The sequence below is a fragment of the Aspergillus tubingensis genome (assembly GCF_013340325.1).
Source record: "Aspergillus tubingensis WU-2223L DNA, scaffold_1, whole genome shotgun sequence".
NCBI classification, from domain to species: Eukaryota; Fungi; Ascomycota; class Eurotiomycetes; order Eurotiales; family Aspergillaceae; genus Aspergillus; species Aspergillus tubingensis.
The window spans coordinates 1,340,415-1,353,459 of NW_023336275.1; the positions used below are offsets into that span (position 1 = coordinate 1,340,415).

Below are 13,045 nucleotides of genomic sequence, written 5' to 3' on the forward strand. Positions count from 1 at the left end.
AAATTACTCTAGACATCCGCTTTCTGACCAAGCAACTAATACTAAGAATTCATTGACCACCAGCCGCCCTCCAGGTGGATTGTCAACACCACAACCACCTGTCACCTTTGATTCCTTCGATCTATGGTAGGACTCATATTATATAGCAAATGTATATCCCTGTCTTTCAACAAATGGGGCTGTGGTTTAGTGGTATAATATTCCCTTAGCATGGGAGAGGTCCGGGGTTCGATTCCCCGCAGCTCCATTTTTTGCATTTTTCTTTTGGTGGTGGTTGTTGTCTTTTGCCATTGCAGTATCCACTCCTCCCGAGATGGAGACTTGAGATTGGCACTATCCGAGACTCACCTCGGTCACCATGCAGACATGCTACTCCTTGAGAGTACTCACCCAATTACCATGATTCTTAAGATTTATGCCGCAACTGTCTGGCAAAAGTAAGTCATACCAGTACGTGTTTCATCAAATCGGAGTAAATCATGCAATGTTAGATAGCCTACCTGAAGCCCGACATACTCACACTGTGAAACACCTAATTTCAATAACAACGTTCAGCCCCGAAAGCATATTCTATTTCAAGTCAATCAGCCTTAGGCTAGTGCTTGAGTTCCACCTCTAAGCGTACTCATATACCACGGCAATATATAGTAATATATATAACATCATAATCATCATGCCTCTCTGGGTCGACATGAAAAACTCCCCGCATCATTCACATCACCATGCCCATCATACACCAACGTCGCCGGATACCGACACAACTCCCTCGTCACCTCCGTCCCATCCGCCCTGACAGTCGCCGCACTTAACCGATCAGGAGGACTCCCTTCCTCCACCCAGCGCACCAATGCACCCAACGGATCAACTGGTTTCGGCCCATACCCGGCCGAGCAGTGTCCCAGTCCCGGCGCAAGGAACACTCGATAGAACTCATCCGCATCTCCACCGTTCTTCCTATCAACCCTATCCCAGAATGCATTCGTCCACGACGCTGGGATCAGCTCATCCGCCAACCCATGCCAGGTCAACAGCTTCCCCCCTGCGCGACGGAAATCAGAGAGAGTGAAATCATCCGAGCCGAATATGCCGTTGTAGCCGTCCAGCGTGAGACGGTAGACAGTGTCGAAGTCATCGAGATTCATATCGAATACATCGTAGCTCGGGTCCTGGAAGACAAAGTTCTTGATCCAGCCGATGATGGGGAAGAAGGGGACGGGTCTAACGATCGATCCGTTGATTACTTCGGTGTTTGCCGTTCCGCGGAATGAGGCGCCTGGTGGGAGTCCTGTCCAGAGGTTGGGGTGATCTGGGAGTTCGGGACCTTGCAGGACTTGCTTGACGAGGGTGACGTGCTGGGCTGTGATGGTTACTGGGGAATCTGAACCCATCTCCGGACATGGTACCGTTTGGCCGAGAAGTGTTTCGGGATCGAATAGGCAGCTCTGTGGGTTGTAATCTGATATCAACCCATCCGTGGCTCCATCGAGTGGGTCACATTCTTCGATGATTGCTCTCAGGAATGTGTCAAAGACGCACTGCGCCGGCGCTGCGGACTGGAACATATGCACCGGCGGCCAGGACATATATCCGATCAGACGGGGGAAATTGAGGGCCGGTGCACCGGCGAGAATTCCGTCAAAGAGACTCGGATACTTTGCTGCGGCGAAGTATCCCTGTCGGCCGCCGGTAGAGCAGCCGCTCCAGTAGGAGTACTTTGGCGGAGATCCGTAGAAGCGTTCGGTAAGGGTCTTCCCGATGATGGTCATGTCATAGATGGAGCGATGGGCGAAGTTCTCTAGCAGAGCGGTGTTGATGGAGCCGTTGGGGCGCAGAGCCCAGGCCCCCGTCTGGGGATTACTGGTTCCATTCAAGGTGAGACCGCCATCTGTTGCAGCTGTTGCGTAGCCCTGGCTGACTGGGCGAGCTGAGGCCATGCCGATGATGCCGGCTGCGAGGCCGCCGCCACCAGTAGCCTGGAAACGGCCGTTCCAGTTGGCGAGGGGGAGCCAGACGGAGACAGCGACAGTGTCATTTTCACCGGGGTGAGTCAGGGTGATGGAAACGTTGCAGAAGTCGAGGTCGTGTACATCCGCGAGACTGTATGGCGGAGAGGCTGCTACGCTGTAGTTATGGACCTCTTGGCGGGTCATGGATATGATGTCAATCCCGGGTATATGCGGCAGTGTTAGGCTGCCGCAGGGCTGTTGTTTCGGTCGCCAAAAGTAGGCGAGCCATGCTATAAAAAAGTTGGTGAGGTAGACTAGCATGATGAGAGAGGATGAGATTCCCTTTGCGGGGTTGAGGCAAGGGATTGTGGGTTGGAGGGGATGGAGTTTATTCTTATAAGCTCGGTACTCCGGCTCATTTCTAAGCGCACGAACCCTTTCTCATGCAGGCTGAGATGGGGGTTCGCAAGATGCATGTAAGCATCAAGGACCATCCAATAGAATTAAATCCTCAATATTCCTTTGCATGGCCATTCGGTGTCCTTATCTACCCCTTACTGAACCCCATGCCTGCTCTTCTTTTCGTTACATTTTCTAATATAGTTGACTTTATGCTTGATCATTTCGGGGGTTTTTTTTTCTCTTTGTGAATGCCTATATAGGCAGGGTAAGCGGTCTGTTTGGTCATCACTTAGGAGGGGGATCGTCGGGGAAATAGTGTTAGTATGGATAAGAAGGAAGATAGTCGGTGGGCCCAGTAGTCAGCAAACTGGATGTGTGTTGCCTGGACTGCATACATAATTCTTGAGTTGCATTATGGTTTGTTGCGAAATTTACTGTAGCCATGCAGCCTACAGATCCTTCGCTGCTGCTGCCTACGTGCCCTACCTACTTCTTTCCTTTGGAGGATCTTGAGGATCGAGGTGAACAATAGATACAGTCAGATACTTCGTTGCCTTGAGATAATTTATCATCGTCAGCTGAGAATGATCCAATTCATATTCTTATACCCAATCAAGCCTGCCAAGTAGGGTGCTAGCTATGCAGGTGCGCCAGCTAAAACCATAACCCCTAATTCCGGGCCGATATATTATGAAACAAACCCCGAGATCTTGCTCAACGCCATAATCCGCTCCAGATGCCGCCGCTAAGCTAATATATGCGCCATACCATAAAACCAAAATCTAAAACAAGAGCCAGACTACCGCATGTTGACATGGAACAGATACTTCTGCTGGATCTGCGCCACATCATACACGATGTACTCATTGTACATCAGCCCCCTCGAGTTAGCATTAGTGGTTGGCACCTGCACATCGGGCATCAACACCCCCTTCAGATCTTCATTGACACAGCCAGCATCTTTCCATCCACCAGGGATCGAGCGACCGCGACCAAGGGTAGCAATCTTGGCCTGCCCTTTCGCTTCGTTGCCCGCGTTGTAGCTTGCCGTGTCCAGCTCATACATGGGATTGCCGACCTCAACGTCACAAAGGAGGAGTAGTCCCCGGTTTCCACTCCCCCAAGAGCAGCAGTAATTCGCTGACTTGGTCGACATGTCCGCGAAGTAGACACCTTTGCCGAACATGTACCCGCTGACGGGGGCCTCGGGCGGTGCAATACGTAGACCCTGGCTGAGGATACCACCGAAATTGGTGCTGCGGGATCCGTGCCACAGGAGACGGCGACAGGAGTTCTTGATATTGGAGTACTGGGATGATTGGAACCGGTCTTTCTCGCCTTGGCGCTCGATGCGGAAGATGTTTATGACCTGTTACGGTTAGCTTGGTTCATTTGATAAGGTACATCAGATGCGAACCTTGTATTGAATGCCGTGGGTGTGACCGCGAGACTGGTTGAGGTAGTTGGCCAGCTCAATGAATTCGGTTGATTTGTGTTCCACTGCCTAGAGTTAGTACAAGTCAAAGGAACGAGGCTCTAGAGATAAGACGTACATGGTGTCATCTCTTGCATATTCAAGCCCTGAAATTGACGGTCGAGAGGGTGAACTGTATCAGTGTTCTTGGCCTCTTTCATGATATTGTTCGCAACTTCCATGTCCGTCAATGCCTCCAGCAATTCGATCTCTCTCTTGAGCAATGTGTCGGTGCTCAACACTGGGGGCCTATTGCGTCCGAACGCATGGGGGATCACGGTAAAATATAGGTTGCTGAGATGCTCCACTGCGGCAGCAAAGCTAGTATCATATCTTGTACTCGCCAGGGCAGGTGTGGCAATAAGCTCTGATAGATCCTTCAGTGCCTGAAAACCGTTCTGGAGAGTGCGCTTGCTCAGTTTTCCCAAAGGCAACTTCTGAGCGTCGTAGGACATGGAAGCCATGGTGGACTGAAAAAGATCCTTGTTGAAGATGAATGACACGAGGTCTTGGATAGGTGGTGATAAGGTGCATTTCACTTCCTCTACCTTGGGCTTGGTGGGTTTCTTCGCGACGACTTTGTCTTCATCCTCGTCTTCGTCTTCTGTGTCGTCCTCGTAGTTCTTTTCAATGAAGGTATACTTACCCTTCTTTGGTGGATCCAAGCGTTTCTCCCAGGTCAAGCCGGACTTGTCCTTGAACTTCTTCTTGAACTCATACTCTGCCTCATCCAAGTTGCCATTACCCAGTATAGCATTTTGTCCATGTTCGCCCACCCGGCCCCAGTGGGTCCAAGTCTTGAATTCGTTGTTTCTGTGGAGAAGCTGAATGCGGTAGAATTTGTTGTTATTGTTAGTCGCACTCGTCTGATTAAGGGTCGCATCCCAGATGAGGCCAGTGGGATCAATGTATACGGTGTGAGTCACTATTCACGGTTAGAGTTTCCTCCAATATGATCAAGAGTTGGTGCCTATTACCTCGAAGAGGACATGTTTCATCAACAGGGACGTTGATTCCTTTGGCGCCAACCGTCTGTGCATCCTTGAGCTTCTTCGTACTTCCATCCTCATTGATTCCCAGAGCCTCTTCTAAGGTACGCTTCTTTGGACTTTCCGGTTCATCATTTTTCTTGATGTCGGAGCCCATCAGGAATTTCTTCTCATCTAACTTCTTTCCTTCACTGTCTGACTCGATAAGCCAGTCCAGGGAGACGATGTTGCAGGTATAGACCTTGCGAGCCTGTGTGTCTAAAATTTGTCAGGAGAAGTTGTACAGACAGGGCCCGGCTTGTACTCACATTTGACACTCTTATTGTCCACTTCCCTCTGGGTGGTCACTAGATGGGTGCAATCTTCTGTTACCGCTGAGCTGAATGTTCCCCCATGACGCTGAACGATAGTCTTTAGTTGTGCTGTTGTAAGAGTGGAGTCAGTATGTGACTGCTGGCGGTGATGTCAGTCATGCTCACCTTGTGTATAGCCGCGAAAGGACCCAGCAACGGCTATGACCGAGCCCTTGAAAGCTTGGCCGGTCATGGTGATGAGTAGAATGTGAGATGTGAGTTGTGAGGAAGGATGAAACTGGGAGAGATAGAAGGAAAGAGATTCAGTGAAATTGAGGCAATAGGAAAATAGTGAGAGTAGCAGATAAGAGCAATTATGTCGTCAGATTTTAGTCAGGAGGATCAGAGGCGGAGGGGAGTAGTTCCGGATAGCGGAAGGTACTCGTGATATGATGCTTAGAAGAGAAGTACAAGAGAGATGGGAGAAACATGATTATATAGAGGTGAGCATGAGGCGGAGATCTAGTGGACGGTGATATTGTTTTGTCTGCAATGCCCCAGCCTGAGGCTCCCGTGGCTGCTGCTGCCTGAGCTCTGGGGGAATTGCCGAGGCAGATGAGATGTGATTGGTCGGAGCTTGGGTGGGCTTCCAGGCACCAGCAGCGCACGTGATTCTGCCTGTGCGGAGGGCTCCTTGGAAGTTTAATTACTTAGTTGACTGGGTGTGCGAGATCTTCAGGGTCTAATTTATCAGGCAGCAAAGGACTCTCATAATTGTAAGACCAAGCTACAGCCACAATTGTGCGAGATGGACATTATTCTGCTTGTAGCCATGTTGTATCTCAAATGTTCATATTTGGCAGATGGCTGGAGGAAGATCAGCTAGTATATATATACAATGTAAAATTGTGAAAGAACAGAGTATGAATACAATAGAAACAAGTAAGACAGAAAAAAAAAGGGGGATGCTGATGAAGATGAAAAAACATCATCACTGATCGAGACGCAAAAAGTAAAGAGAAGTAATCAAGCCAGTCGCCAGTTTTGGCGCTGCTGGGAATCGAACCCAGGTCGAAACGGCGCTGCGGAAAACCACAACGTTTCATGATGACCACTACACTACAGCACCTTGATTACATAAATTTGCTGCTATCATTGCCTACATAAACGAGAAGGACTCAGATGGCGGTAAAAGGAACAAGCAAACAGTCCTGATAGCATCTGCCGCCAACATCTCAACACCGAACGACAACACTGCTACCAAACATTGTACGGGGTACGCGCGTCTAATCATTATCAATATTCCTATTATCCACATTAACATTAATGATGTACAGGGTATGAAAAATAGCAATCGCCCAAATAGCTATATGCAAAACTTTTGTTGATTAATGCTGACTTTAGTGCTCCGCGACGCCGTTCTCCTCCACGGGGTCCTCCGCATGAGACTCGGCAACCTTATCATAAAACGGCGCGAACTTGCTCCGCTTCCTCAGGTTTTTACCATAGAAATAGAAAGCAACCGGAATAGGCACCAGAATAGACGCCACGCAACCCAGCAGCGTGGCAGCCCATTGGATGCCCATGTTGTTGAACATCTGACGTGAGAAGAGGGGAAAGCTGGCTGCCACCAGGGAACGACAGAACGTGTTCGCTGCGATAGCCGATGCGGCACTGGAAGATTGATTAGAATAGGGTTCATCAGCAAGGAATAAGGCAAGGCAACTTACAACATCAGGTAGGTATCAATCAAATAGTTGAACAGCTGGATGAAAATGATCAACAGACCAAATCCAGTGAACAATCCACTCAGTGTGGGTACAATCCAATGAATACTCTTAGTGAAACCGGTCCAACCGAACCAGAACAGTCCCGCAGCGAAGAGCACACCACCAATCATCACAGGCGGCAAACGCCATTCAGGGACGGGAATGCCCCCATTGGCCTCTAACTTCTTGTTGTACCCCCGACTAGCGAAAACGATATAGGAGGCCGCAATGAGCAAACCGACCACCATGCCGAACAGTGTCAGTCCACCAACACCAGCAGACATGCCGTATACGCCCTGGAAGACGAGTGTGTAGGCTGTCAGGAAGCAGTACAACAGGCCATAGATGAAACTGAGATAGATTGTCACCGCCAGAATCAACGGCTCGCCAAAGAGAAGCCGAAGGGGACGGGAGAAGTTGTTGACGAGCAACTCCCGCAAGTCAACCTCGATTTCCTCCTGTTTGGCGTGGATGCCCCAGTTCTTTGTGCGACGGCGCAGTTCCGAAGCCTTCGAGACCAGAATAATCGGCGGATAGGATTCCTTCAAGAAGAACATGTTCAACACGAAGGCGGCATAGCCCATGAACGCGGGAATGTAGGCGGTCCAGCGCCAACCGAGGTATGATGAGTTGATGAAACCACCAATAAACGGAGCCAGAAGCGGGCCCAGGAACACTGTGCTGGAGAACATGGCAATGGCGACACCACGGGTGCGGTTGTTATAGATATCGGAGAAAACGGCAGCCACAACCGCCAGCGGACAACTGCCAAAGACACCACAGAAGAAGCGACAGATCATGATCGTCTGCAGATCCTTGGCGACGGCGACAGCAGTGTTGAAAATACCGAATCCCAACATAGCTACCACAATGGGTGGCTTCCGTCCCTTCAGCTCGGAGAGGGGTGCCCACACCAAGGGTCCGGACGCATAACCGCAGATATACAATGAACTCGACAGGGTGGCGACTTCGATGCCTACACCGAACACTCGCGCAACGTTGGTGGTTGAGGAGCTGAAGATAGCCGAATCGAAGGTACTGCAAATACTGGTGAAGGCGAGGATGGCGCTGATGTAAACCCTAGGCGAGTCATAGGTCAGTATTCAGCCGATCAACATGGCTTTTGTGCGCGACAGGGTTGAGTTGACATACTTCGTCCCCAGTTTCCAGTTTTGGGGGTATAGAGGATCCTCGGGGCCGTCAAACTCGACGACATAGTCTTCTCGATCGGGAAGAGGGGGTGGATAATCCTTGTTGGCGCCCATGCGAGGTAAGGGCGCTCGGGAGGCGCGAGACTTGACGCTTTCACCCACGGTCAACTGATGCTGAAGCCGTTGGGTTTCGATCCTGCTTAGGGCATGGGAAGTGGCTGTGCGATGACGCTCAAGGTCGAGTTCGGTGTTTCGCGAATGAAGAGTGTGCAGCTGGGGGTTGTATTCAATCGAACTACTGTAGCTGGTCGAGCCAGTGGTGCCTGAAGATGATGGCCTCTCGAGGCCTTCCTCCTTGCTCGCGCCATTAGTATGGGGCCGAGCATCGACCTCCGCCATCTCTAGTTGCTCGTCGATGGGAGACATATTGACAGCCAGCGGGGAGCAGGATCTGGTCTGATCTAGACGACGGGGCCCTGGAGTCAGGGACAACAGGATTTGCTTGCACGCAGAAAGACCGATAGGGACAGACAAAGACTGAACGATGGGGGTCTAGCCTGAATAATAAACGAAAACAGCTTGCTTGCCTCCACTGGTGTGGCTCCTAGGCCAGCATCCGATTTATCCGTCCTGCACTCGGGAGACCCACCGTGAACGGCTGCCATTCCTCATTGCGATTGCCGATTGAATGATCATCGGGGACAAGCCAGGAGGGATTCCAGGCGGAAATCTGATTCAACTGGGAGTATATGGCTTCCATGATGTCTGTTGAGTATGATGGTGCATGTCTCGTTCATAATTTTCAATATTTGCCAGATTTCTGAGGGGTCGAGTGATATCTGCCTGAGGCAGCTGATGCAGAGCCCCTCGAACGCCAAGGCTGAACTCCGCCTCCCTGACGTCACGCGCACGAGTCATTAGTCAGGCCTGCAAATCTTTTTGCAGGATTTGCATGGAATTTTCGCCTGGTTCGATCCGCCAGCCAGACCACTCTGGCACTATCGATCCGCTTCTAGTAATGGACGCCGTGCCCAATGGCCCCCAAGTGCCTGATGGTGAAGAACATGCTGCTCAATGTGGGCATATGATCCATCAATGAACCCCTGACTATCATTTATCCAAGACATATATACTAGTACTAATTAGCATGCTCATGAGAAGTACAGTAGTGGTCATCTAGCGACTACCGGTGTACTGTCTATTGCTGGTCTAACCCTGATACCGCAGACTGAAAACGGACTGTGGACCATTTCAGCCTGCTGGGGGGCTTATGCTTGTTTTGTTTTGGACCCAGTGTCCCCTTTCCACACCAATTTCTCGCCGGCTTAGCGCCCTTGGCTAGTCTTAGCCAGGATTAGCTGGGTCAGGCACAGATTTGTAGGACATTCCAGCCCCAGTTGCTGGCCCCGTCGCACTATCCATCCATTGATGAACGCAATCTCCGTGGCTCGACCTGCTCGCACATCCTCGCGCATACTGCTGGAATTACTGGCCGTCTTCTCAATGTTCCCAATCAATTGCTCCTCGAGTCTGGCCACGGAGAATTGTTCCTGCACGTCGGGTAGACCCTGGAACTCCGGAAGACGACGGAACACCAGCGAGATCTCCTGGAGAAGCTGACGTTGCATCTCCTGCAGCTCGGGGTTAGCTAACAGCGAGCCGTTCCGCACATCCAGCAGTGCCGTCAATGGATTGACCACACAGTTGGTCGCCAGTTTCAGCAGTTGGGCCTGGTGGAGCTCCATCCACGGCATTTCGGAACATCGGACGATCGGTGCTTCGACCAGCCGGTCGATGAGAAATCGAGATTGGGCGGATGCCGTTGATGAAGATGATAACGAAAATGCCTGCTGGCCATCGCTGACGATCCCCAGAGCGCATGATCCGGTTAGCCCCGCCAGCACAGCTTCAAACGGCGCTTTAATGTAGACCCCATGGCGCATAATGCCAAACATGTATGTCGGTCGTGTCAGCGGGTCCGTGAATAGGCGCTCATTGAGCTCTTCGATCTGGCCTAGGCCATTTTGGAAGAGACAGATAACGGAATGCCGTCCGAGCCGGTGCTGGATCGATCTGAGAGCGGGGATGGTTGCGCTCGCCTTGACCGCTACAATTAGGTGATGGATGGGCGATTCACCCTGTAGGAGTTCGGCGTCGTACCCGGTACTCTCTTGTGTTGGTCCGTCTTCTCCAATTTGGAGACGCAGCTTGCTCCCCTGAGCGAGAAAGTCGTGGTATGTTGACTCGCGATGGAGCAGAAGGGTAATAGGCGGGGGCGCGGGGAGGGAGCGAAGCGAGTGAGCGATAAGGGTCCCGATGCTTCCAAGTCCGATGAGGTGAATCCGCTGGGATGCCATTGTGCATGTGTCACACAATGGTAGAATTGGCGATCAGGTGAGGTGATCGGTGGGAAGATTGGAATGTTTTGTTCATCTGTTTCACCGGGAATAACTCCGCGGCTATTTTGGGTGGCCTTCGCTTGCGGAGAGGCATGCGGGGCAGTGCCCCTTGTTCTTTAGTACAAGGTTCTGGTTCCTGCACCCCATGTTTATCACTCTAATTGATACTTTAGATAATAAACAAGGCATATATTCATAACTTAGTCTCCATCATTATATACAACTCCCGCAAAAATGAACAATAAATCACAAATCTTTCCCATCCATAAATACAACCCATCCCTAAGAACATATCTTCCTTCCCCCCTTCTAATTCCCTCCCCCACACAAGACTAAAAGATCGGCATCCTAACCGGATTCTCATAATCCACATTCTCCTCCCGACTCTCAATCCGCTCATGACACGTTCCAAATATCTTATCCCACAGCCTAGTCTGCTTTCCATAATTATGACTCTTCTTCCATCCCTTGCGATGATGCAAATCATGATCCTCAATCACCAATTCCGCTCCAACCAACTTCAACAACCAATCCAGCGTTGATGGCGGCGACGCATGCATCCTCAATCCACTGTGGCCCGCTAACTCCGTGAACATCACATACTGATGACAGATCCACCACTCATAGAACCCCATCGGCATTCCCATCAGCTTCATACTGAAGTATGTCATGAGCGGGATGCCCGCGATGTCGAAGAACTCCTGCTCTGTGTCCGCGTATAGGGTTAGAAGTGGGTTGGGGTGCTTGGTCAGGTGGTGCGTCCGGTGGTATTTCCAGAGACTGCCCACGTCGTGCATCAGTCGGTGGTACCAATAGAACCAGAAGTCGAGGATGATGCCGTATAGTCCGATTTCGAGTGGTAGCCAGCCCCAGCTCATCTGTGCCGGTGCTTGGCTGACTCGGTAGCTGAGGAAGACGGTCATGATGGGTCGGAAGGTTGATGTCGATAGCAGGGACCGGACGACCTTGGCTACTCCGACGTCGGGGACGCCGTCACGGCCGTGCTGGTCGCCGTCTAGGAAACCGAGGACGTGGCCCATGCGGCGCATGACTTGGAGTTGGTGGATGGCGATGAGCTTGAAGGCGACGGAGTAGAGGATGAAGGCGCCCACGGCGGTGAAATTGTGGCCCGTGTAGGAGACGTAGACGTGGTGGACGGCGAGGGGGAGGAGGGCATGGTAGAGGATCCAGAGGTGCTGAGACCATGATCTCATGTAGGGAACCTTCTCGGTTTTCGGATGCACGGGGACCTCCTTGTCGAGGTTGCTGGGGTGCACGCCGAGGATCTCGAAGAACCAGTGCCAGACGCTCCACTCGGCGCGATCCAGCCGGCGCCATGTAGACTTCATTGAATCCTTAGGATTAGGGTGTGTACCGCTCATGATGGGTGGTAAGGGTGGTGGTCAACTCATCTGCGAGGATACCCTTGTGGGGGGGAGGAGGGGGTGGGATGGGTTATATAGGGCTGCTGGAGTGCCGGATTCTCACACTGCAGCGGGAGGCCATCTCCGAACGCAAATAGGCAAGTTTCTCTTGCCAATCGCATGTGATTGAGAATCCGGGGGGGGTTCATGTGGGCATCGGATGTTCTGAACGGGTTAAGTTTTGGGGTTCGTTAGGCCGCTTAACGAGGGGAAATCGCCGCGGCTTTGCAGATCACTCGAAAAGAAGGCCCGTCGTTGGTTGGCGTAGCGGCTCAGCGCTTGACTCAACTGAGGATCCTTGACACATGAAGGTTGCTTCTTGTTGGGAATAAGGTGTGCCTCGGATTTGTGTCTGGAATGTTGGGATGAAGTGGCATGCGGCTTGGAAGCCTGATTGCGGCCATTGATCGATATGTGATGTCTGCTCTCTCCACTTGGCCAGTTGCCACGGGGCTGATGAGATGGTGCTTCTTAACAGTATGTCGTCTTATCTCATCGTTACACATGGCTTCTATTTGGGGCTGGCAGTATCTCGTCAGCCTGTCAGCCTGCCAGCCTTTCAGGGTCTGCTGTGATCTGTCGTAGCCGTCAGGAATCATCCTGGATGATGGTGCCTATTGCTTGCTCGTGAGAAAACCTGTACGGTTGATCAGGTCCATGAAGGAAATTACATCCCAACTATGCATCGGAAGAATTCGAAACTATATTTTTGAAGACAGGCCAGTGAATGATGGTGTTGGGACAGATGTGACAGCGACTCGAAGTTGTAGCTTGCAGCAGAGTGGTTCGCGACCATTACCGCATTGGGAAATCTGGGCAGCGGCCTCGGGATTGGGCAATTAGCAACCACCTGAACATGACGCTGCTGAAAGTGGTAAAAGCAGTCCGTAGGGGCAAATCTCGAAGTCTAGCGAAATTTGTCGAATTGGGCCCATACTTGGTAAACAGTTGTTGATCTGAAAGTACTTTTACTTGACTGTACTGAAGTGTGGGCCTATAACACGTTGATTTATGCATAAACAAAGTGTAGGCGCCACCAACGCATCAATAGCACGATTTATCCTACTTTTTTTTACATCCTCACTTACAAGACTCATAGTATATCTACAACCATTCCACACACATGTAGAGGTCATTGTATGTGGCCCTGGATTGTCACCAGAAAGGGATACGGGAAATTGCTCTAGCCAGGGGTAAC

The 13,045-nt window shown here is 51.1% G+C and overlaps 5 protein-coding genes and 2 non-coding genes across 7 annotated transcripts; 1 reads left to right on the forward strand and 6 right to left on the reverse strand.

Moving 5' to 3' along the window:
- Positions 1-175: 175 nt before the first annotated feature.
- AtWU_t18 lies at positions 176-247 on the forward strand. Its single transcript has one exon. It is a non-coding gene; the product is annotated as a tRNA-Ala (tRNA).
- A 424-nt stretch (positions 248-671) lies between these two features.
- On the reverse strand, positions 672-2,267 carry AtWU_00458 (cytochrome P450; the record flags this gene model as incomplete). Its single annotated transcript, XM_035495574.1, has 1 exon — positions 672-2,267. The coding sequence occupies one exon, from the start codon at positions 2,265-2,267 to the stop codon at positions 672-674; it is 1,596 nt and encodes a 531-aa protein (XP_035351467.1).
- Positions 2,268-3,147: 880 nt separating this feature from the next.
- On the reverse strand, positions 3,148-5,357 carry AtWU_00459 (putative poly(ADP)-ribose polymerase PARP; the record flags this gene model as incomplete). The annotated part of the gene is made up of 6 exons (XM_035495575.1): positions 3,148-3,717; positions 3,766-3,848; positions 3,902-4,747; positions 4,800-5,069; positions 5,120-5,233; positions 5,291-5,357. 6 exons carry the CDS (start codon positions 5,355-5,357, stop codon positions 3,148-3,150), a joined length of 1,950 nt encoding a protein of 649 aa, XP_035351468.1.
- A 792-nt stretch (positions 5,358-6,149) lies between these two features.
- On the reverse strand, positions 6,150-6,233 carry AtWU_t19. The gene is given in 2 exon segments: positions 6,150-6,184; positions 6,197-6,233. It is a non-coding gene; the product is annotated as a tRNA-His (tRNA).
- A 271-nt stretch (positions 6,234-6,504) lies between these two features.
- AtWU_00460 (MFS transporter) lies at positions 6,505-8,784 on the reverse strand (the record flags this gene model as incomplete). Its single annotated transcript, XM_035495576.1, has 4 exons — positions 6,505-6,778; positions 6,835-7,953; positions 8,026-8,576; positions 8,674-8,784. The coding sequence occupies 4 exons, from the start codon at positions 8,782-8,784 to the stop codon at positions 6,505-6,507; spliced, it is 2,055 nt and encodes a 684-aa protein (XP_035351469.1).
- A 565-nt stretch (positions 8,785-9,349) lies between these two features.
- On the reverse strand, positions 9,350-10,381 carry AtWU_00461 (ketopantoate reductase family protein; the record flags this gene model as incomplete). Its single annotated transcript, XM_035495577.1, has 1 exon — positions 9,350-10,381. The coding sequence occupies one exon, from the start codon at positions 10,379-10,381 to the stop codon at positions 9,350-9,352; it is 1,032 nt and encodes a 343-aa protein (XP_035351470.1).
- A 374-nt stretch (positions 10,382-10,755) lies between these two features.
- On the reverse strand, positions 10,756-11,805 carry AtWU_00462 (sterol desaturase family protein; the record flags this gene model as incomplete). Its single annotated transcript, XM_035495578.1, has 1 exon — positions 10,756-11,805. One exon carries the CDS (start codon positions 11,803-11,805, stop codon positions 10,756-10,758), a length of 1,050 nt encoding a protein of 349 aa, XP_035351471.1.
- Between the last annotated feature and the right edge of the window lie 1,240 nt (positions 11,806-13,045).